This window comes from Thunnus thynnus, chromosome 11 (assembly GCF_963924715.1).
Source record: "Thunnus thynnus chromosome 11, fThuThy2.1, whole genome shotgun sequence".
Classification (NCBI taxonomy): Eukaryota; Metazoa; Chordata; class Actinopteri; order Scombriformes; family Scombridae; genus Thunnus; species Thunnus thynnus.
The window spans coordinates 4,313,457-4,333,699 of NC_089527.1; the positions used below are offsets into that span (position 1 = coordinate 4,313,457).

Consider the following 20,243-nt stretch of genomic DNA (forward strand, 5'->3'; position numbering starts at 1 on the left):
AAGTCTTTAAAATTGAAGTAGGCAGTGCTAGGCGCTTTCAAAAAAACACGCCCACCAATTGATGATCAGGCCACGAGCGTGCTTTTTGCAGAGGTTTTTATTGTTTGTCTTCCTGTCTTTTTCTCAGTTGACACTGCCAAAAAGGATATCGTATTCCTTCTGGATGGTTCCGATGGCACAAGGAATGGCTTCCCTGCCATGCGTGATTTTGTTGAGAGAGTGGTGGAGAAACTCAATGTGGGACAAAACAAAGACCGTGTCTCTGTGGTCCAGTACAGCAGAGATGCAGAGGTCCATTTCTATCTGAACACGTACACCACCAGAGAGGATATTGTGGATTCGGTCAGAGGGCTGAAACACAAAGGAGGCAGACCCCTCAACACCGGGGCAGCCCTCCAGTACGTCAGGGACAACGTCTTTACAAACTCCTCCGGGAGTAGGCGCCTGCAAGGTGTTCCACAGATGTTGATCCTGCTAAATGGTGGAAGTTCTTTTGACAATGTAGATGCCCCAGCCTCTGCTCTCAAACAGCAGGGCATCTTTGCCATCGGCATTGGAACAAGGAACTCTGACAGTAGAGAGCTGCAGAAGATATCATATGACCCTAGTTACGCTCTATCAGTGTCTGACTTCACTGACCTCCCCAGTGTCCAAGAACAGCTCTCCTCTGTAATGAGCAGAGTAGTGAGGGCCACGCCCATGACACCAACAATAACTGGTAAGAAGTTGACCCATTTTTCCATCCCACGATCATGGTGGGACGCAAACTGAAGTGTAATAAATTGTATTTTTACTGAGTTTGAGTCAGCCAGTGCCACTTAGGAGAAAATCATTTGTGCCAGCATTAATAGAGTAAATCGTAAAGGTTGAGGTCAGCTTTCATCATCTGACTTTTACACGGGAAAGGTTTGACACATGAAACTAAATATGTCTCAAATTTTGTGTTCCCTAGTGGACAGAAAGGCACCAGGAAGGGATGTTGTGTTCTTGTTGGATGGATCTGATGGTACTAGAACTGGATTCCCAGCTATGCGAGACTTTGTCCAAAGAGTAGTAGAGACACTCAGTGTGGATGACAACAAGGACCGTGTCTCAGTGGTTCAGTACAGCAGAGATCCAGCTGTCCAGTTCTATCTGAACACATACACCACAAAGGGCGAGGTCCTTGACACTGTTAAAGGTTTGAGGCACAAAGGCGGAAGACCCCTCAACACTGGAGCAGCTCTCCAGTTCGTGAGGGATAATGTCTTCACGGCCTCTGCCGGAAGCAGGCGCCTGGAAGGAGTCCCACAGGTGCTGATATTGTTAAGTGGTGGAAGGTCTTTTGACAGTGTTGATGAACCAGCTTCTGCTCTCAAACAGCTGGGAGTCTTGACCTTTGCAATCGGAACCAGGAGCTCTGATAGCAAAGAACTGCAGAAGATATCCTACGACCCCAGTTATGCTCTATCTGTGTCTGAATTCACTGACCTTCCCAGTGTCCAACAACAACTTCAGTCTTCCGTGGAAGCTGTGGTTGTTGACGTCACCCCAGAGTCACCAACTGTACCTGGTATGTCAACAAAAGCACATCCTCTTGCTGGCTTGAAGGGCTGTCTGACTTTTTTTTTAACTAGAAGGAAGGAAAGAAAGTCATGAAGTGTGATACTTGTTTAGCTCCATGTGTGCATTTAAAGAAAGGTGGCGGTGTGCTTTCCAAGTCTTTAAAATTGAAGTAGGCAGTGCTAGGCGCTTTCAAAAAAACACACCCACCAATTGATGATCAGGCCACGAGCGTGCTTTTTGCAGAGGTTTTTATTGTTTGTCTTCCTGTCTTTTTCTCAGTTGACACTGCCAAAAAGGATATCGTATTCCTTCTGGATGGTTCCGATGGCACAAGGAATGGCTTCCCTGCCATGCGTGATTTTGTTGAGAGAGTGGTGGAGAAACTCAATGTGGGACAAAACAAAGACCGTGTCTCTGTGGTCCAGTACAGCAGAGATGCAGAGGTCCATTTCTATCTGAACACGTACACCACCAGAGAGGATATTGTGGATTCGGTCAGAGGGCTGAAACACAAAGGAGGCAGACCCCTCAACACCGGGGCAGCCCTCCAGTACGTCAGGGACAACGTCTTTACAAACTCCTCCGGGAGTAGGCGCCTGCAAGGTGTTCCACAGATGTTGATCCTGCTAAATGGTGGAAGTTCTTTTGACAATGTAGATGCCCCAGCCTCTGCTCTCAAACAGCAGGGCATCTTTGCCATCGGCATTGGAACAAGGAACTCTGACAGTAGAGAGCTGCAGAAGATATCATATGACCCTAGTTACGCTCTATCAGTGTCTGACTTCACTGACCTCCCCAGTGTCCAAGAACAGCTCTCCTCTGTAATGAGCACAGTGCTAGTGAGGGCCACGCCCATGACACCAACAATAACTGGTAAGAAGTTGACCCATTTTTCCATCCCACGATCATGGTGGGACGCAAACTGAAGTGTAATAAATTGTATTTTTACTGAGTTTGAGTCAGCCAGTGCCACTTAGGAGAAAATCATTTGTGCCAGCATTAATAGAGTAAATCGTAAAGGTTGAGGTCAGCTTTCATCATCTGACTTTCACACGGGAAAGGTTTGACACATGAAACTAAATATGTCTCAAATTTTGTGTTCCCTAGTGGACAGAAAGGCACCAGGAAGGGATGTTGTGTTCTTGTTGGATGGATCTGATGGTACTAGAACTGGATTCCCAGCTATGCGAGACTTTGTCCAAAGAGTAGTAGAGACACTCAGTGTGGATGACAACAAGGACCGTGTCTCAGTGGTTCAGTACAGCAGAGATCCAGCTGTCCAGTTCTATCTGAACACGTACACCACAAAGGGCGAGGTCCTTGACACTGTTAAAGGTTTGAGGCACAAAGGCGGAAGACCCCTCAACACTGGAGCAGCTCTCCAGTTCGTGAGGGATAATGTCTTCACGGCCTCTGCCGGAAGCAGGCGCCTGGAAGGAGTCCCACAGGTGCTGATATTGTTAAGTGGTGGAAGGTCTTTTGACAGTGTTGATGAACCAGCTTCTGCTCTCAAACAGCTGGGAGTCTTGACCTTTGCAATCGGAACCAGGAGCTCTGATAGCAAAGAACTGCAGAAGATATCCTACGACCCCAGTTATGCTCTATCTGTGTCTGAATTCACTGACCTTCCCAGTGTCCAACAACAACTTCAGTCTTCCGTGGAAGCTGTGGTTGTTGACGTCACCCCAGAGTCACCAACTGTACCTGGTATGTCAACAAAAGCACATCCTCTTGCTGGCTTGAAAGGCTATCTGACTTCTTTTTAACTAGAAGGAAGGAAAGAAAGTCATGAAGTGTGATACTTGTTTAGCTCCATGTGTGCATTTAAAGAAAGGTGGCGGTGTGCTTTCCAGGTCTTTAAAATTGAAGTAGGCAGTGCTAGGCGCTTTCAAAAAAACACGCCCACCAATTGATGATCAGGCCACGAGCGTGCTTTTTGCAGAGGTTTTTATTGTTTGTCTTCCTGTCTTTTTCTCAGTTGACACTGCCAAAAAGGATATCGTATTCCTTCTGGATGGTTCCGATGGCACAAGGAATGGCTTCCCTGCCATGCGTGATTTTGTTGAGAGAGTGGTGGAGAAACTCAATGTGGGACAAAACAAAGACCGTGTCTCTGTGGTCCAGTACAGCAGAGATGCAGAGGTCCATTTCTATCTGAACACGTACACCACCAGAGAGGATATTGTGGATTCGGTCAGAGGGCTGAAACACAAAGGAGGCAGACCCCTCAACACCGGGGCAGCCCTCCAGTACGTCAGGGACAACGTCTTTACAAACTCCTCCGGGAGTAGGCGCCTGCAAGGTGTTCCACAGATGTTGATCCTGCTAAATGGTGGAAGTTCTTTTGACAATGTAGATGCCCCAGCCTCTGCTCTCAAACAGCAGGGCATCTTTGCCATCGGCATTGGAACAAGGAACTCTGACAGTAGAGAGCTGCAGAAGATATCATATGACCCTAGTTACGCTCTATCAGTGTCTGACTTCACTGACCTCCCCAGTGTCCAAGAACAGCTCTCCTCTGTAATGAGCACAGTGCTAGTGAGGGCCACGCCCATGACACCAACAATAACTGGTAAGAAGTTGACCCATTTTTCCATCCCACGATCATGGTGGGACGCAAACTGAAGTGTAATAAATTGTATTTTTACTGAGTTTGAGTCAGCCAGTGCCACTTAGGAGAAAATCATTTGTGCCAGCATTAATAGAGTAAATCGTAAAGGTTGAGGTCAGCTTTCATCATCTGACTTTCACACGGGAAAGGTTTGACACATGAAACTAAATATGTCTCAAATTTTGTGTTCCCTAGTGGACAGAAAGGCACCAGGAAGGGATGTTGTGTTCTTGTTGGATGGATCTGATGGTACTAGAACTGGATTCCCAGCTATGCGAGACTTTGTCCAAAGAGTAGTAGAGACACTCAGTGTGGATGACAACAAGGACCGTGTCTCAGTGGTTCAGTACAGCAGAGATCCAGCTGTCCAGTTCTATCTGAACACGTACACCACAAAGGGCGAGGTCCTTGACACTGTTAAAGGTTTGAGGCACAAAGGCGGAAGACCCCTCAACACTGGAGCAGCTCTCCAGTTCGTGAGGGATAATGTCTTCACGGCCTCTGCCGGAAGCAGGCGCCTGGAAGGAGTCCCACAGGTGCTGATATTGTTAAGTGGTGGAAGGTCTTTTGACAGTGTTGATGAACCAGCTTCTGCTCTCAAACAGCTGGGAGTCTTGACCTTTGCAATCGGAACCAGGAGCTCTGATAGCAAAGAACTGCAGAAGATATCCTACGACCCCAGTTATGCTCTATCTGTGTCTGAATTCACTGACCTTCCCAGTGTCCAACAACAACTTCAGTCTTCCGTGGAAGCTGTGGTTGTTGACGTCACCCCAGAGTCACCAACTGTACCTGGTATGTCAACAAAAGCACATCCTCTTGCTGGCTTGAAAGGCTATCTGACTTCTTTTTAACTAGAAGGAAGGAAAGAAAGTCATGAAGTGTGATACTTGTTTAGCTCCATGTGTGCATTTAAAGAAAGGTGGCGGTGTGCTTTCCAGGTCTTTAAAATTGAAGTAGGCAGTGCTAGGCGCTTTCAAAAAAACACGCCCACCAATTGATGATCAGGCCACGAGCGTGCTTTTTGCAGAGGTTTTTATTGTTTGTCTTCCTGTCTTTTTCTCAGTTGACACTGCCAAAAAGGATATCGTATTCCTTCTGGATGGTTCCGATGGCACAAGGAATGGCTTCCCTGCCATGCGTGATTTTGTTGAGAGAGTGGTGGAGAAACTCAATGTGGGACAAAACAAAGACCGTGTCTCTGTGGTCCAGTACAGCAGAGATGCAGAGGTCCATTTCTATCTGAACACGTACACCACCAGAGAGGATATTGTGGATTCGGTCAGAGGGCTGAAACACAAAGGAGGCAGACCCCTCAACACCGGGGCAGCCCTCCAGTACGTCAGGGACAACGTCTTTACAAACTCCTCCGGGAGTAGGCGCCTGCAAGGTGTTCCACAGATGTTGATCCTGCTAAATGGTGGAAGTTCTTTTGACAATGTAGATGCCCCAGCCTCTGCTCTCAAACAGCAGGGCATCTTTGCCATCGGCATTGGAACAAGGAACTCTGACAGTAGAGAGCTGCAGAAGATATCATATGACCCTAGTTACGCTCTATCAGTGTCTGACTTCACTGACCTCCCCAGTGTCCAAGAACAGCTCTCCTCTGTAATGAGCACAGTGCTAGTGAGGGCCACGCCCATGACACCAACAATAACTGGTAAGAAGTTGACCCATTTTTCCATCCCACGATCATGGTGGGACGCAAACTGAAGTGTAATAAATTGTATTTTTACTGAGTTTGAGTCAGCCAGTGCCACTTAGGAGAAAATCATTTGTGCCAGCATTAATAGAGTAAATCGTAAAGGTTGAGGTCAGCTTTCATCATCTGACTTTCACACGGGAAAGGTTTGACACATGAAACTAAATATGTCTCAAATTTTGTGTTCCCTAGTGGACAGAAAGGCACCAGGAAGGGATGTTGTGTTCTTGTTGGATGGATCTGATGGTACTAGAACTGGATTCCCAGCTATGCGAGACTTTGTCCAAAGAGTAGTAGAGACACTCAGTGTGGATGACAACAAGGACCGTGTCTCAGTGGTTCAGTACAGCAGAGATCCAGCTGTCCAGTTCTATCTGAACACGTACACCACAAAGGGCGAGGTCCTTGACACTGTTAAAGGTTTGAGGCACAAAGGCGGAAGACCCCTCAACACTGGAGCAGCTCTCCAGTCCGTGAGGGATAATGTCTTCACGGCCTCTGCCGGAAGCAGGCGCCTGGAAGGAGTCCCACAGGTGCTGATATTGTTAAGTGGTGGAAGGTCTTTTGACAGTGTTGATGAACCAGCTTCTGCTCTCAAACAGCTGGGAGTCTTGACCTTTGCAATCGGAACCAGGAGCTCTGATAGCAAAGAACTGCAGAAGATATCCTACGACCCCAGTTATGCTCTATCTGTGTCTGAATTCACTGACCTTCCCAGTGTCCAACAACAACTTCAGTCTTCCGTGGAAGCTGTGGTTGTTGACGTCACCCCAGAGTCACCAACTGTACCTGGTATGTCAACAAAAGCACATCCTCTTGCTGGCTTGAAAGGCTATCTGACTTCTTTTTAACTAGAAGGAAGGAAAGAAAGTCATGAAGTGTGATACTTGTTTAGCTCCATGTGTGCATTTAAAGAAAGGTGGCGGTGTGCTTTCCAGGTCTTTAAAATTGAAGTAGGCAGTGCTAGGCGCTTTCAAAAAAACACGCCCACCAATTGATGATCAGGCCACGAGCGTGCTTTTTGCAGAGGTTTTTATTGTTTGTCTTCCTGTCTTTTTCTCAGTTGACACTGCCAAAAAGGATATCGTATTCCTTCTGGATGGTTCCGATGGCACAAGGAATGGCTTCCCTGCCATGCGTGATTTTGTTGAGAGAGTGGTGGAGAAACTCAATGTGGGACAAAACAAAGACCGTGTCTCTGTGGTCCAGTACAGCAGAGATGCAGAGGTCCATTTCTATCTGAACACGTACACCACCAGAGAGGATATTGTGGATTCGGTCAGAGGGCTGAAACACAAAGGAGGCAGACCCCTCAACACCGGGGCAGCCCTCCAGTACGTCAGGGACAACGTCTTTACAAACTCCTCCGGGAGTAGGCGCCTGCAAGGTGTTCCACAGATGTTGATCCTGCTAAATGGTGGAAGTTCTTTTGACAATGTAGATGCCCCAGCCTCTGCTCTCAAACAGCAGGGCATCTTTGCCATCGGCATTGGAACAAGGAACTCTGACAGTAGAGAGCTGCAGAAGATATCATATGACCCTAGTTACGCTCTATCAGTGTCTGACTTCACTGACCTCCCCAGTGTCCAAGAACAGCTCTCCTCTGTAATGAGCACAGTGCTAGTGAGGGCCACGCCCATGACACCAACAATAACTGGTAAGAAGTTGACCCATTTTTCCATCCCACGATCATGGTGGGACGCAAACTGAAGTGTAATAAATTGTATTTTTACTGAGTTTGAGTCAGCCAGTGCCACTTAGGAGAAAATCATTTGTGCCAGCATTAATAGAGTAAATCGTAAAGGTTGAGGTCAGCTTTCATCATCTGACTTTCACACGGGAAAGGTTTGACACATGAAACTAAATATGTCTCAAATTTTGTGTTCCCTAGTGGACAGAAAGGCACCAGGAAGGGATGTTGTGTTCTTGTTGGATGGATCTGATGGTACTAGAACTGGATTCCCAGCTATGCGAGACTTTGTCCAAAGAGTAGTAGAGACACTCAGTGTGGATGACAACAAGGACCGTGTCTCAGTGGTTCAGTACAGCAGAGATCCAGCTGTCCAGTTCTATCTGAACACGTACACCACAAAGGGCGAGGTCCTTGACACTGTTAAAGGTTTGAGGCACAAAGGCGGAAGACCCCTCAACACTGGAGCAGCTCTCCAGTTCGTGAGGGATAATGTCTTCACGGCCTCTGCCGGAAGCAGGCGCCTGGAAGGAGTCCCACAGGTGCTGATATTGTTAAGTGGTGGAAGGTCTTTTGACAGTGTTGATGAACCAGCTTCTGCTCTCAAACAGCTGGGAGTCTTGACCTTTGCAATCGGAACCAGGAGCTCTGATAGCAAAGAACTGCAGAAGATATCCTACGACCCCAGTTATGCTCTATCTGTGTCTGAATTCACTGACCTTCCCAGTGTCCAACAACAACTTCAGTCTTCCGTGGAAGCTGTGGTTGTTGACGTCACCCCAGAGTCACCAACTGTACCTGGTATGTCAACAAAAGCACATCCTCTTGCTGGCTTGAAAGGCTATCTGACTTCTTTTTAACTAGAAGGAAGGAAAGAAAGTCATGAAGTGTGATACTTGTTTAGCTCCATGTGTGCATTTAAAGAAAGGTGGCGGTGTGCTTTCCAGGTCTTTAAAATTGAAGTAGGCAGTGCTAGGCGCTTTCAAAAAAACACGCCCACCAATTGATGATCAGGCCACGAGCGTGCTTTTTGCAGAGGTTTTTATTGTTTGTCTTCCTGTCTTTTTCTCAGTTGACACTGCCAAAAAGGATATCGTATTCCTTCTGGATGGTTCCGATGGCACAAGGAATGGCTTCCCTGCCATGCGTGATTTTGTTGAGAGAGTGGTGGAGAAACTCAATGTGGGACAAAACAAAGACCGTGTCTCTGTGGTCCAGTACAGCAGAGATGCAGAGGTCCATTTCTATCTGAACACGTACACCACCAGAGAGGATATTGTGGATTCGGTCAGAGGGCTGAAACACAAAGGAGGCAGACCCCTCAACACCGGGGCAGCCCTCCAGTACGTCAGGGACAACGTCTTTACAAACTCCTCCGGGAGTAGGCGCCTGCAAGGTGTTCCACAGATGTTGATCCTGCTAAATGGTGGAAGTTCTTTTGACAATGTAGATGCCCCAGCCTCTGCTCTCAAACAGCAGGGCATCTTTGCCATCGGCATTGGAACAAGGAACTCTGACAGTAGAGAGCTGCAGAAGATATCATATGACCCTAGTTACGCTCTATCAGTGTCTGACTTCACTGACCTCCCCAGTGTCCAAGAACAGCTCTCCTCTGTAATGAGCACAGTGCTAGTGAGGGCCACGCCCATGACACCAACAATAACTGGTAAGAAGTTGACCCATTTTTCCATCCCACGATCATGGTGGGACGCAAACTGAAGTGTAATAAATTGTATTTTTACTGAGTTTGAGTCAGCCAGTGCCACTTAGGAGAAAATCATTTGTGCCAGCATTAATAGAGTAAATCGTAAAGGTTGAGGTCAGCTTTCATCATCTGACTTTCACACGGGAAAGGTTTGACACATGAAACTAAATATGTCTCAAATTTTGTGTTCCCTAGTGGACAGAAAGGCACCAGGAAGGGATGTTGTGTTCTTGTTGGATGGATCTGATGGTACTAGAACTGGATTCCCAGCTATGCGAGACTTTGTCCAAAGAGTAGTAGAGACACTCAGTGTGGATGACAACAAGGACCGTGTCTCAGTGGTTCAGTACAGCAGAGATCCAGCTGTCCAGTTCTATCTGAACACGTACACCACAAAGGGCGAGGTCCTTGACACTGTTAAAGGTTTGAGGCACAAAGGCGGAAGACCCCTCAACACTGGAGCAGCTCTCCAGTTCGTGAGGGATAATGTCTTCACGGCCTCTGCCGGAAGCAGGCGCCTGGAAGGAGTCCCACAGGTGCTGATATTGTTAAGTGGTGGAAGGTCTTTTGACAGTGTTGATGAACCAGCTTCTGCTCTCAAACAGCTGGGAGTCTTGACCTTTGCAATCGGAACCAGGAGCTCTGATAGCAAAGAACTGCAGAAGATATCCTACGACCCCAGTTATGCTCTATCTGTGTCTGAATTCACTGACCTTCCCAGTGTCCAACAACAACTTCAGTCTTCCGTGGAAGCTGTGGTTGTTGACGTCACCCCAGAGTCACCAACTGTACCTGGTATGTCAACAAAAGCACATCCTCTTGCTGGCTTGAAGGGCTATCTGACTTCTTTTTAACTAGAAGGAAGGAAAGAAAGTCATGAAGTGTGATACTTGTTTAGCTCCATGTGTGCATTTAAAGAAAGGTGGCGGTGTGCTTTCCAAGTCTTTAAAATTGAAGTAGGCAGTGCTAGGCGCTTTCAAAAAAACACGCCCACCAATTGATGATCAGGCCACGAGCGTGCTTTTTGCAGAGGTTTTTATTGTTTGTCTTCCTGTCTTTTTCTCAGTTGACACTGCCAAAAAGGATATCGTATTCCTTCTGGATGGTTCCGATGGCACAAGGAATGGCTTCCCTGCCATGCGTGATTTTGTTAAGAGAGTGGTGGAGAAACTCAATGTGGGACAAAACAAAGACCGTGTCTCTGTGGTCCAGTACAGCAGAGATGCAGAGGTCCATTTCTATCTGAACACGTACACCACCAGAGAGGATATTGTGGATTCGGTCAGAGGGCTGAAACACAAAGGAGGCAGACCCCTCAACACCGGGGCAGCCCTCCAGTACGTCAGGGACAACGTCTTTACAAACTCCTCCGGGAGTAGGCGCCTGCAAGGTGTTCCACAGATGTTGATCCTGCTAAATGGTGGAAGTTCTTTTGACAATGTAGATGCCCCAGCCTCTGCTCTCAAACAGCAGGGCATCTTTGCCATCGGCATTGGAACAAGGAACTCTGACAGTAGAGAGCTGCAGAAGATATCATATGACCCTAGTTACGCTCTATCAGTGTCTGACTTCACTGACCTCCCCAGTGTCCAAGAACAGCTCTCCTCTGTAATGAGCACAGTGCTAGTGAGGGCCACGCCCATGACACCAACAATAACTGGTAAGAAGTTGACCCATTTTTCCATCCCACGATCATGGTGGGACGCAAACTGAAGTGTAATAAATTGTATTTTTACTGAGTTTGAGTCAGCCAGTGCCACTTAGGAGAAAATCATTTGTGCCAGCATTAATAGAGTAAATCGTAAAGGTTGAGGTCAGCTTTCATCATCTGACTTTCACACGGGAAAGGTTTGACACATGAAACTAAATATGTCTCAAATTTTGTGTTCCCTAGTGGACAGAAAGGCACCAGGAAGGGATGTTGTGTTCTTGTTGGATGGATCTGATGGTACTAGAACTGGATTCCCAGCTATGCGAGACTTTGTCCAAAGAGTAGTAGAGACACTCAGTGTGGATGACAACAAGGACCGTGTCTCAGTGGTTCAGTACAGCAGAGATCCAGCTGTCCAGTTCTATCTGAACACATACACCACAAAGGGCGAGGTCCTTGACACTGTTAAAGGTTTGAGGCACAAAGGCGGAAGACCCCTCAACACTGGAGCAGCTCTCCAGTTCGTGAGGGATAATGTCTTCACGGCCTCTGCCGGAAGCAGGCGCCTGGAAGGAGTCCCACAGGTGCTGATATTGTTAAGTGGTGGAAGGTCTTTTGACAGTGTTGATGAACCAGCTTCTGCTCTCAAACAGCTGGGAGTCTTGACCTTTGCAATCGGAACCAGGAGCTCTGATAGCAAAGAACTGCAGAAGATATCCTACGACCCCAGTTATGCTCTATCTGTGTCTGAATTCACTGACCTTCCCAGTGTCCAACAACAACTTCAGTCTTCCGTGGAAGCTGTGGTTGTTGACGTCACCCCAGAGTCACCAACTGTACCTGGTATGTCAACAAAAGCACATCCTCTTGCTGGCTTGAAGGGCTATCTGACTTCTTTTTAACTAGAAGGAAGGAAAGAAAGTCATGAAGTGTGATACTTGTTTAGCTCCATGTGTGCATTTAAAGAAAGGTGGCGGTGTGCTTTCCAAGTCTTTAAAATTGAAGTAGGCAGTGCTAGGCGCTTTCAAAAAAACACGCCCACCAATTGATGATCAGGCCACGAGCGTGCTTTTTGCAGAGGTTTTTATTGTTTGTCTTCCTGTCTTTTTCTCAGTTGACACTGCCAAAAAGGATATCGTATTCCTTCTGGATGGTTCCGATGGCACAAGGAATGGCTTCCCTGCCATGCGTGATTTTGTTGAGAGAGTGGTGGAGAAACTCAATGTGGGACAAAACAAAGACCGTGTCTCTGTGGTCCAGTACAGCAGAGATGCAGAGGTCCATTTCTATCTGAACACGTACACCACCAGAGAGGATATTGTGGATTCGGTCAGAGGGCTGAAACACAAAGGAGGCAGACCCCTCAACACCGGGGCAGCCCTCCAGTACGTCAGGGACAACGTCTTTACAAACTCCTCCGGGAGTAGGCGCCTGCAAGGTGTTCCACAGATGTTGATCCTGCTAAATGGTGGAAGTTCTTTTGACAATGTAGATGCCCCAGCCTCTGCTCTCAAACAGCAGGGCATCTTTGCCATCGGCATTGGAACAAGGAACTCTGACAGTAGAGAGCTGCAGAAGATATCATATGACCCTAGTTACGCTCTATCAGTGTCTGACTTCACTGACCTCCCCAGTGTCCAAGAACAGCTCTCCTCTGTAATGAGCACAGTGCTAGTGAGGGCCACGCCCATGACACCAACAGTAACTGGTAAGAAAGTGACCCATTTTTCCATCCCACGATCATGGTGGGACACAAACTGAAGTGTAATAAATTGTATTTTTACTGAGTTTGAGTCAGCCAGTGCCACTTAGGAGAAAATCATTTGTGCCAGCATTAATAGAGTAAATTGTCAAGGTTGAGGTCAGCTTTCATCATCTGACTTTCACACGGGAAAGGTTTGACACATGAAACTAAATATGTCTCAAATTTTGTGTTCCCTAGTGGACAGAAAGGCACCAGGAAGGGATGTTGTGTTCTTGTTGGATGGATCTGATGGTACTAGAACTGGATTCCCAGCTATGCGAGACTTTGTCCAAAGAGTAGTAGAGACACTCAGTGTGGATGACAACAAGGACCGTGTCTCAGTGGTTCAGTACAGCAGAGATCCAGCTGTCCAGTTCTATCTGAACACATACACCACAAAGGGCGAGGTCCTTGACACTGTTAAAGGTTTGAGGCACAAAGGCGGAAGACCCCTCAACACTGGAGCAGCTCTCCAGTTCGTGAGGGATAATGTCTTCACGGCCTCTGCCGGAAGCAGGCGCCTGGAAGGAGTCCCACAGGTGCTGATATTGTTAAGTGGTGGAAGGTCTTTTGACAGTGTTGATGAACCAGCTTCTGCTCTCAAACAGCTGGGAGTCTTGACCTTTGCAATCGGAACCAGGAGCTCTGATAGCAAAGAACTGCAGAAGATATCCTACGACCCCAGTTATGCTCTATCTGTGTCTGAATTCACTGACCTTCCCAGTGTCCAACAACAACTTCAGTCTTCCGTGGAAGCTGTGGTTGTTGACGTCACCCCAGAGTCACCAACTGTACCTGGTATGTCAACAAAAGCACATCCTCTTGCTGGCTTGAAGGGCTATCTGACTTCTTTTTAACTAGAAGGAAGGAAAGAAAGTCATGAAGTGTGATACTTGTTTAGCTCCATGTGTGCATTTAAAGAAAGGTGGCGGTGTGCTTTCCAGGTCTTTAAAATTGAAGTAGGCAGTGCTAGGCGCTTTCAAAAAAACACGCCCACCAATTGATGATCAGGCCACGAGCGTGCTTTTTGCAGAGGTTTTTATTGTTTGTCTTCCTGTCTTTTTCTCAGTTGACACTGCCAAAAAGGATATCGTATTCCTTCTGGATGGTTCCGATGGCACAAGGAATGGCTTCCCTGCCATGCGTGATTTTGTTGAGAGAGTGGTGGAGAAACTCAATGTGGGACAAAACAAAGACCGTGTCTCTGTGGTCCAGTACAGCAGAGATGCAGAGGTCCATTTCTATCTGAACACGTACACCACCAGAGAGGATATTGTGGATTCGGTCAGAGGGCTGAAACACAAAGGAGGCAGACCCCTCAACACCGGGGCAGCCCTCCAGTACGTCAGGGACAACGTCTTTACAAACTCCTCCGGGAGTAGGCGCCTGCAAGGTGTTCCACAGATGTTGATCCTGCTAAATGGTGGAAGTTCTTTTGACAATGTAGATGCCCCAGCCTCTGCTCTCAAACAGCAGGGCATCTTTGCCATCGGCATTGGAACAAGGAACTCTGACAGTAGAGAGCTGCAGAAGATATCATATGACCCTAGTTACGCTCTATCAGTGTCTGACTTCACTGACCTCCCCAGTGTCCAAGAACAGCTCTCCTCTGTAATGAGCACAGTGCTAGTGAGGGCCACGCCCATGACACCAACAGTAACTGGTAAGAAAGTGACCCATTTTTCCATCCCACGATCATGGTGGGACGCAAACTGAAGTGTAATAAATTGTATTTTTACTGAGTTTGAGTCAGCCAGTGCCACTTAGGAGAAAATCATTTGTGCCAGCATTAATAGAGTAAATCGTAAAGGTTGAGGTCAGCTTTCATCATCTGACTTTCACACGGGAAAGGTTTGACACATGAAACTAAATATGTCTCAAATTTTGTGTTCCCTAGTGGACAGAAAGGCACCAGGAAGGGATGTTGTGTTCTTGTTGGATGGATCTGATGGTACTAGAACTGGATTCCCAGCTATGCGAGACTTTGTCCAAAGAGTAGTAGAGACACTCAGTGTGGATGACAACAAGGACCGTGTCTCAGTGGTTCAGTACAGCAGAGATCCAGCTGTCCAGTTCTATCTGAACACGTACACCACAAAGGGCGAGGTCCTTGACACTGTTAAAGGTTTGAGGCACAAAGGCGGAAGACCCCTCAACACTGGAGCAGCTCTCCAGTTCGTGAGGGATAATGTCTTCACGGCCTCTGCCGGAAGCAGGCGCCTGGAAGGAGTCCCACAGGTGCTGATATTGTTAAGTGGTGGAAGGTCTTTTGACAGTGTTGATGAACCAGCTTCTGCTCTCAAACAGCTGGGAGTCTTGACCTTTGCAATCGGAACCAGGAGCTCTGATAGCAAAGAACTGCAGAAGATATCCTACGACCCCAGTTATGCTCTATCTGTGTCTGAATTCACTGACCTTCCCAGTGTCCAACAACAACTTCAGTCTTCCGTGGAAGCTGTGGTTGTTGACGTCACCCCAGAGTCACCAACTGTACCTGGTATGTCAACAAAAGCACATCCTCTTGCTGGCTTGAAAGGCTATCTGACTTCTTTTTAACTAGAAGGAAGGAAAGAAAGTCATGAAGTGTGATACTTGTTTAGCTCCATGTGTGCATTTAAAGAAAGGTGGCGGTGTGCTTTCCAAGTCTTTAAAATTGAAGTAGGCAGTGCTAGGCGCTTTCAAAAAAACACGCCCACCAATTGATGATCAGGCCACGAGCGTGCTTTTTGCAGAGGTTTTTATTGTTTGTCTTCCTGTCTTTTTCTCAGTTGACACTGCCAAAAAGGATATCGTATTCCTTCTGGATGGTTCCGATGGCACAAGGAATGGCTTCCCTGCCATGCGTGATTTTGTTGAGAGAGTGGTGGAGAAACTCAATGTGGGACAAAACAAAGACCGTGTCTCTGTGGTCCAGTACAGCAGAGATGCAGAGGTCCATTTCTATCTGAACACGTACACCACCAGAGAGGATATTGTGGATTCGGTCAGAGGGCTGAAACACAAAGGAGGCAGACCCCTCAACACCGGGGCAGCCCTCCAGTACGTCAGGGACAATGTCTTTACAAACTCCTCCGGGAGTAGGCGCCTGCAAGGTGTTCCACAGATGTTGATCCTGCTAAATGGTGGAAGTTCTTTTGACAATGTAGATGCCCCAGCCTCTGCTCTCAAACAGCAGGGCATCTTTGCCATCGGCATTGGAACAAGGAACTCTGACAGTAGAGAGCTGCAGAAGATATCATATGACCCTAGTTACGCTCTATCAGTGTCTGACTTCACTGACCTCCCCAGTGTCCAAGAACAGCTCTCCTCTGTAATGAGCACAGTGCTAGTGAGGGCCACGCCCATGACACCAACAGTAACTGGTAAGAAAGTGACCCATTTTTCCATCCCACGATCATGGTGGGACGCAAACTGAAGTGTAATAAATTGTATTTTTACTGAGTTTGAGTCAGCCAGTGCCACTTAGGAGAAAATCATTTGTGCCAGCATTAATAGAGTAAATCGTAAAGGTTGAGGTCAGCTTTCATCATCTGACTTTCACACGGGAAAGGTTTGACACATGAAACTAAATATGTCTCAAATTTTGTGTTCCCTAGTGGACAGAAAGGCACCAGGAAGGGATGTTGTGTTCTTGTTGGATGGATCTGATGGTACTAGAACTGGATTCCCAGCTATGCGAGACTTTGTCCAAAGAGTAGTGGAGACACTCAGTGTGGATGACAACAAGGACCGTGTCTCAGTGGTTCAGTACAGCAGAGATCCAGCTGTCCAGTTCTATCTGAACACGTACACCACAAAGGGCGAGGTCCTTGACACTGTTAAAGGTTTGAGGCACAAAGGCGGAAGACCCCTCAACACTGGAGCAGCTCTCCAGTTCGTGAGGGATAATGTCTTCACGGCCTCTGCCGGAAGCAGGCGCCTGGAAGGAGTCCCACAGGTGCTGATATTGTTAAGTGGTGGAAGGTCTTTTGACAGTGTTGATGAACCAGCTTCTGCTCTCAAACAGCTGGGAGTCTTGACCTTTGCAATCGGAACCAGGAGCTCTGATAGCAAAGAACTGCAGAAGATATCCTACGACCCCAGTTATGCTCTATCTGTGTCTGAATTCACTGACCTTCCCAGTGTCCAACAACAACTTCAGTCTTCCGTGGAAGCTGTGGTTGTTGACGTCACCCCAGAGTCACCAACTGTACCTGGTATGTCAACAAAAGCACATCCTCTTGCTGGCTTGAAGGGCTATCTGACTTTTTTTTAACTAGAAGGAAGGAAAGAAAGTCATGAAGTGTGATACTTGTTTAGCTCCATGTGTGCATTTAAAGAAAGGTGGCGGTGTGCTTTCCAAGTCTTTAAAATTGAAGTAGGCAGTGCTAGGCGCTTTCAAAAAAACACGCCCACCAATTGATGATCAGGCCACGAGCGTGCTTTTTGCAGAGGTTTTTATTGTTTGTCTTCCTGTCTTTTTCTCAGTTGACACTGCCAAAAAGGATATCGTATTCCTTCTGGATGGTTCCGATGGCACAAGGAATGGCTTCCCTGCCATGCGTGATTTTGTTGAGAGAGTGGTGGAGAAACTCAATGTGGGACAAAACAAAGACCGTGTCTCTGTGGTCCAGTACAGCAGAGATGCAGAGGTCCATTTCTATCTGAACACGTACACCACCAGAGAGGATATTGTGGATTCGGTCAGAGGGCTGAAACACAAAGGAGGCAGACCCCTCAACACCGGGGCAGCCCTCCAGTACGTCAGGGACAACGTCTTTACAAACTCCTCCGGGAGTAGGCGCCTGCAAGGTGTTCCACAGATGTTGATCCTGCTAAATGGTGGAAGTTCTTTTGACAATGTAGATGCCCCAGCCTCTGCTCTCAAACAGCAGGGCATCTTTGCCATCGGCATTGGAACAAGGAACTCTGACAGTAGAGAGCTGCAGAAGATATCATATGACCCTAGTTACGCTCTATCAGTGTCTGACTTCACTGACCTCCCCAGTGTCCAAGAACAGCTCTCCTCTGTAATGAGCACAGTGCTAGTGAGGGCCACGCCCATGACACCAACAGTAACTGGTAAGAAAGTGACCCATTTTTCCATCCCACGATCATGGTGGGACGCAAACTGAAGTGTAATAAATTGTATTTTTACTGAGTTTGAGTCAGCCAGTGCCACTTAGGAGAAAATCATTTGTGCCAGCATTAATAGAGTAAATCGTAAAGGTTGAGGTCAGCTTTCATCATCTGACTTTCACACGGGAAAGGTTTGACACATGAAACTAAATATGTCTCAAATTTTGTGTTCCCTAGTGGACAGAAAGGCACCAGGAAGGGATGTTGTGTTCTTGTTGGATGGATCTGATGGTACTAGAACTGGATTCCCAGCTATGCGAGACTTTGTCCAAAGAGTAGTAGAGACACTCAGTGTGGATGACAACAAGGACCGTGTCTCAGTGGTTCAGTACAGCAGAGATCCAGCTGTCCAGTTCTATCTGAACACGTACACCACAAAGGGCGAGGTCCTTGACACTGTTAAAGGTTTGAGGCACAAAGGCGGAAGACCCCTCAACACTGGAGCAGCTCTCCAGTTCGTGAGGGATAATGTCTTCACGGCCTCTGCCGGAAGCAGGCGCCTGGAAGGAGTCCCACAGGTGCTGATATTGTTAAGTGGTGGAAGGTCTTTTGACAGTGTTGATGAACCAGCTTCTGCTCTCAAACAGCTGGGAGTCTTGACCTTTGCAATCGGAACCAGGAGCTCTGATAGCAAAGAACTGCAGAAGATATCCTACGACCCCAGTTATGCTCTATCTGTGTCTGAATTCACTGACCTTCCCAGTGTCCAACAACAACTTCAGTCTTCCGTGGAAGCTGTGGTTGTTGACGTCACCCCAGAGTCACCAACTGTACCTGGTATGTCAACAAAAGCACATCCTCTTGCTGGCTTAAAGGGCTATCTGACTTCTTTTTAACTAGAAGGAAGGAAAGAAAGTCATGAAGTGTGATACTTGTTTAGCTCCATGTGTGCATTTAAAGAAAGGTGGCGGTGTGCTTTCCAAGTCTTTAAAATTGAAGTAGGCAGTGCTAGGCGCTTTCAAAAAAACACGCCCACCAATTGATGATCAGGCCACGAGCGTGCTTTTTGCAGAGGTTTTTATTGTTTGTCTTCCTGTCTTTTTCTCAGTTGACACTGCCAAAAAGGATATCGTATTCCTTCTGGATGGTTCCGATGGCACAAGGAATGGCTTCCCTGCCATGCGTGATTTTGTTGAGAGAGTGGTGGAGAAACTCAATGTGGGACAAAACAAAGACCGTGTCTCTGTGGTCCAGTACAGCAGAGATGCAGAGGTCCATTTCTATCTGAACACGTACACCACCAGAGAGGATATTGTGGATTCGGTCAGAGGGCTGAAACACAAAGGAGGCAGACCCCTCAACACCGGGGCAGCCCTCCAGTACGTCAGGGACAACGTCTTTACAAACTCCTCCGGGAGTAGGCGCCTGCAAGGTGTTCCACAGATGTTGATCCTGCTAAATGGTGGAAGTTCTTTTGACAATGTAGATGCCCCAGCCTCTGCTCTCAAACAGCAGGGCATCTTTGCCATCGGCATTGGAACAAGGAACTCTGACAGTAGAGAGCTGCAGAAGATATCATATGACCCTAGTTACGCTCTATCAGTGTCTGACTTCACTGACCTCCCCAGTGTCCAAGAACAGCTCTCCTCTGTAATGAGCACAGTGCTAGTGAGGGCCACGCCCATGACACCAACAGTAACTGGTAAGAAAGTGACCCATTTTTCCATCCCACGATCATGGTGGGACGCAAACTGAAGTGTAATAAATTGTATTTTTACTGAGTTTGAGTCAGCCAGTGCCACTTAGGAGAAAATCATTTGTGCCAGCATTAATAGAGTAAATCGTAAAGGTTGAGGTCAGCTTTCATCATCTGACTTTCACACGGGAAAGGTTTGACACATGAAACTAAATATGTCTCAAATTTTGTGTTCCCTAGTGGACAGAAAGGCACCAGGAAGGGATGTTGTGTTCTTGTTGGATGGATCTGATGGTACTAGAACTGGATTCCCAGCTATGCGAGACTTTGTCCAAAGAGTAGTAGAGACACTCAGTGTGGATGACAACAAGGACCGTGTCTCAGTGGTTCAGTACAGCAGAGATCCAGCTGTCCAGTTCTATCTGAACACGTACACCACAAAGGGCGAGGTCCTTGACACTGTTAAAGGTTTGAGGCACAAAGGCGGAAGACCCCTCAACACTGGAGCAGCTCTCCAGTTCGTGAGGGATAATGTCTTCACGGCCTCTGCCGGAAGCAGGCGCCTGGAAGGAGTCCCACAGGTGCTGATATTGTTAAGTGGTGGAAGGTCTTTTGACAGTGTTGATGAACCAGCTTCTGCTCTCAAACAGCTGGGAGTCTTGACCTTTGCAATCGGAACCAGGAGCTCTGATAGCAAAGAACTGCAGAAGATATCCTACGACCCCAGTTATGCTCTATCTGTGTCTGAATTCACTGACCTTCCCAGTGTCCAACAACAACTTCAGTCTTCCGTGGAAGCTGTGGTTGTTGACGTCACCCCAGAGTCACCAACTGTACCTGG

General features: G+C 47.3%; 1 protein-coding gene across 1 annotated transcript in view; it reads left to right on the forward strand.

The window, feature by feature from the left end:
* col6a3 (collagen, type VI, alpha 3) overlaps nt 1-20,243 on the forward strand; it is a 78,262-nt gene that overhangs the window by 7,822 nt on the left and 50,197 nt on the right. The window contains exons 11-34 of the mRNA XM_067602796.1: nt 128-718; nt 953-1,552; nt 1,825-2,418; nt 2,653-3,252; nt 3,524-4,117; nt 4,352-4,951; nt 5,223-5,816; nt 6,051-6,650; nt 6,922-7,515; nt 7,750-8,349; nt 8,621-9,214; nt 9,449-10,048; nt 10,320-10,913; nt 11,148-11,747; nt 12,019-12,612; nt 12,847-13,446; nt 13,718-14,311; nt 14,546-15,145; nt 15,417-16,010; nt 16,245-16,844; nt 17,116-17,709; nt 17,944-18,543; nt 18,815-19,408; nt 19,643-20,242. Of these exons, the coding sequence (XP_067458897.1) occupies nt 128-718; nt 953-1,552; nt 1,825-2,418; nt 2,653-3,252; nt 3,524-4,117; nt 4,352-4,951; nt 5,223-5,816; nt 6,051-6,650; nt 6,922-7,515; nt 7,750-8,349; nt 8,621-9,214; nt 9,449-10,048; nt 10,320-10,913; nt 11,148-11,747; nt 12,019-12,612; nt 12,847-13,446; nt 13,718-14,311; nt 14,546-15,145; nt 15,417-16,010; nt 16,245-16,844; nt 17,116-17,709; nt 17,944-18,543; nt 18,815-19,408; nt 19,643-20,242 (14,325 nt within the window). The remainder of the gene's footprint in view (nt 1-127; nt 719-952; nt 1,553-1,824; nt 2,419-2,652; nt 3,253-3,523; nt 4,118-4,351; nt 4,952-5,222; nt 5,817-6,050; nt 6,651-6,921; nt 7,516-7,749; nt 8,350-8,620; nt 9,215-9,448; nt 10,049-10,319; nt 10,914-11,147; nt 11,748-12,018; nt 12,613-12,846; nt 13,447-13,717; nt 14,312-14,545; nt 15,146-15,416; nt 16,011-16,244; nt 16,845-17,115; nt 17,710-17,943; nt 18,544-18,814; nt 19,409-19,642; nt 20,243) is intronic.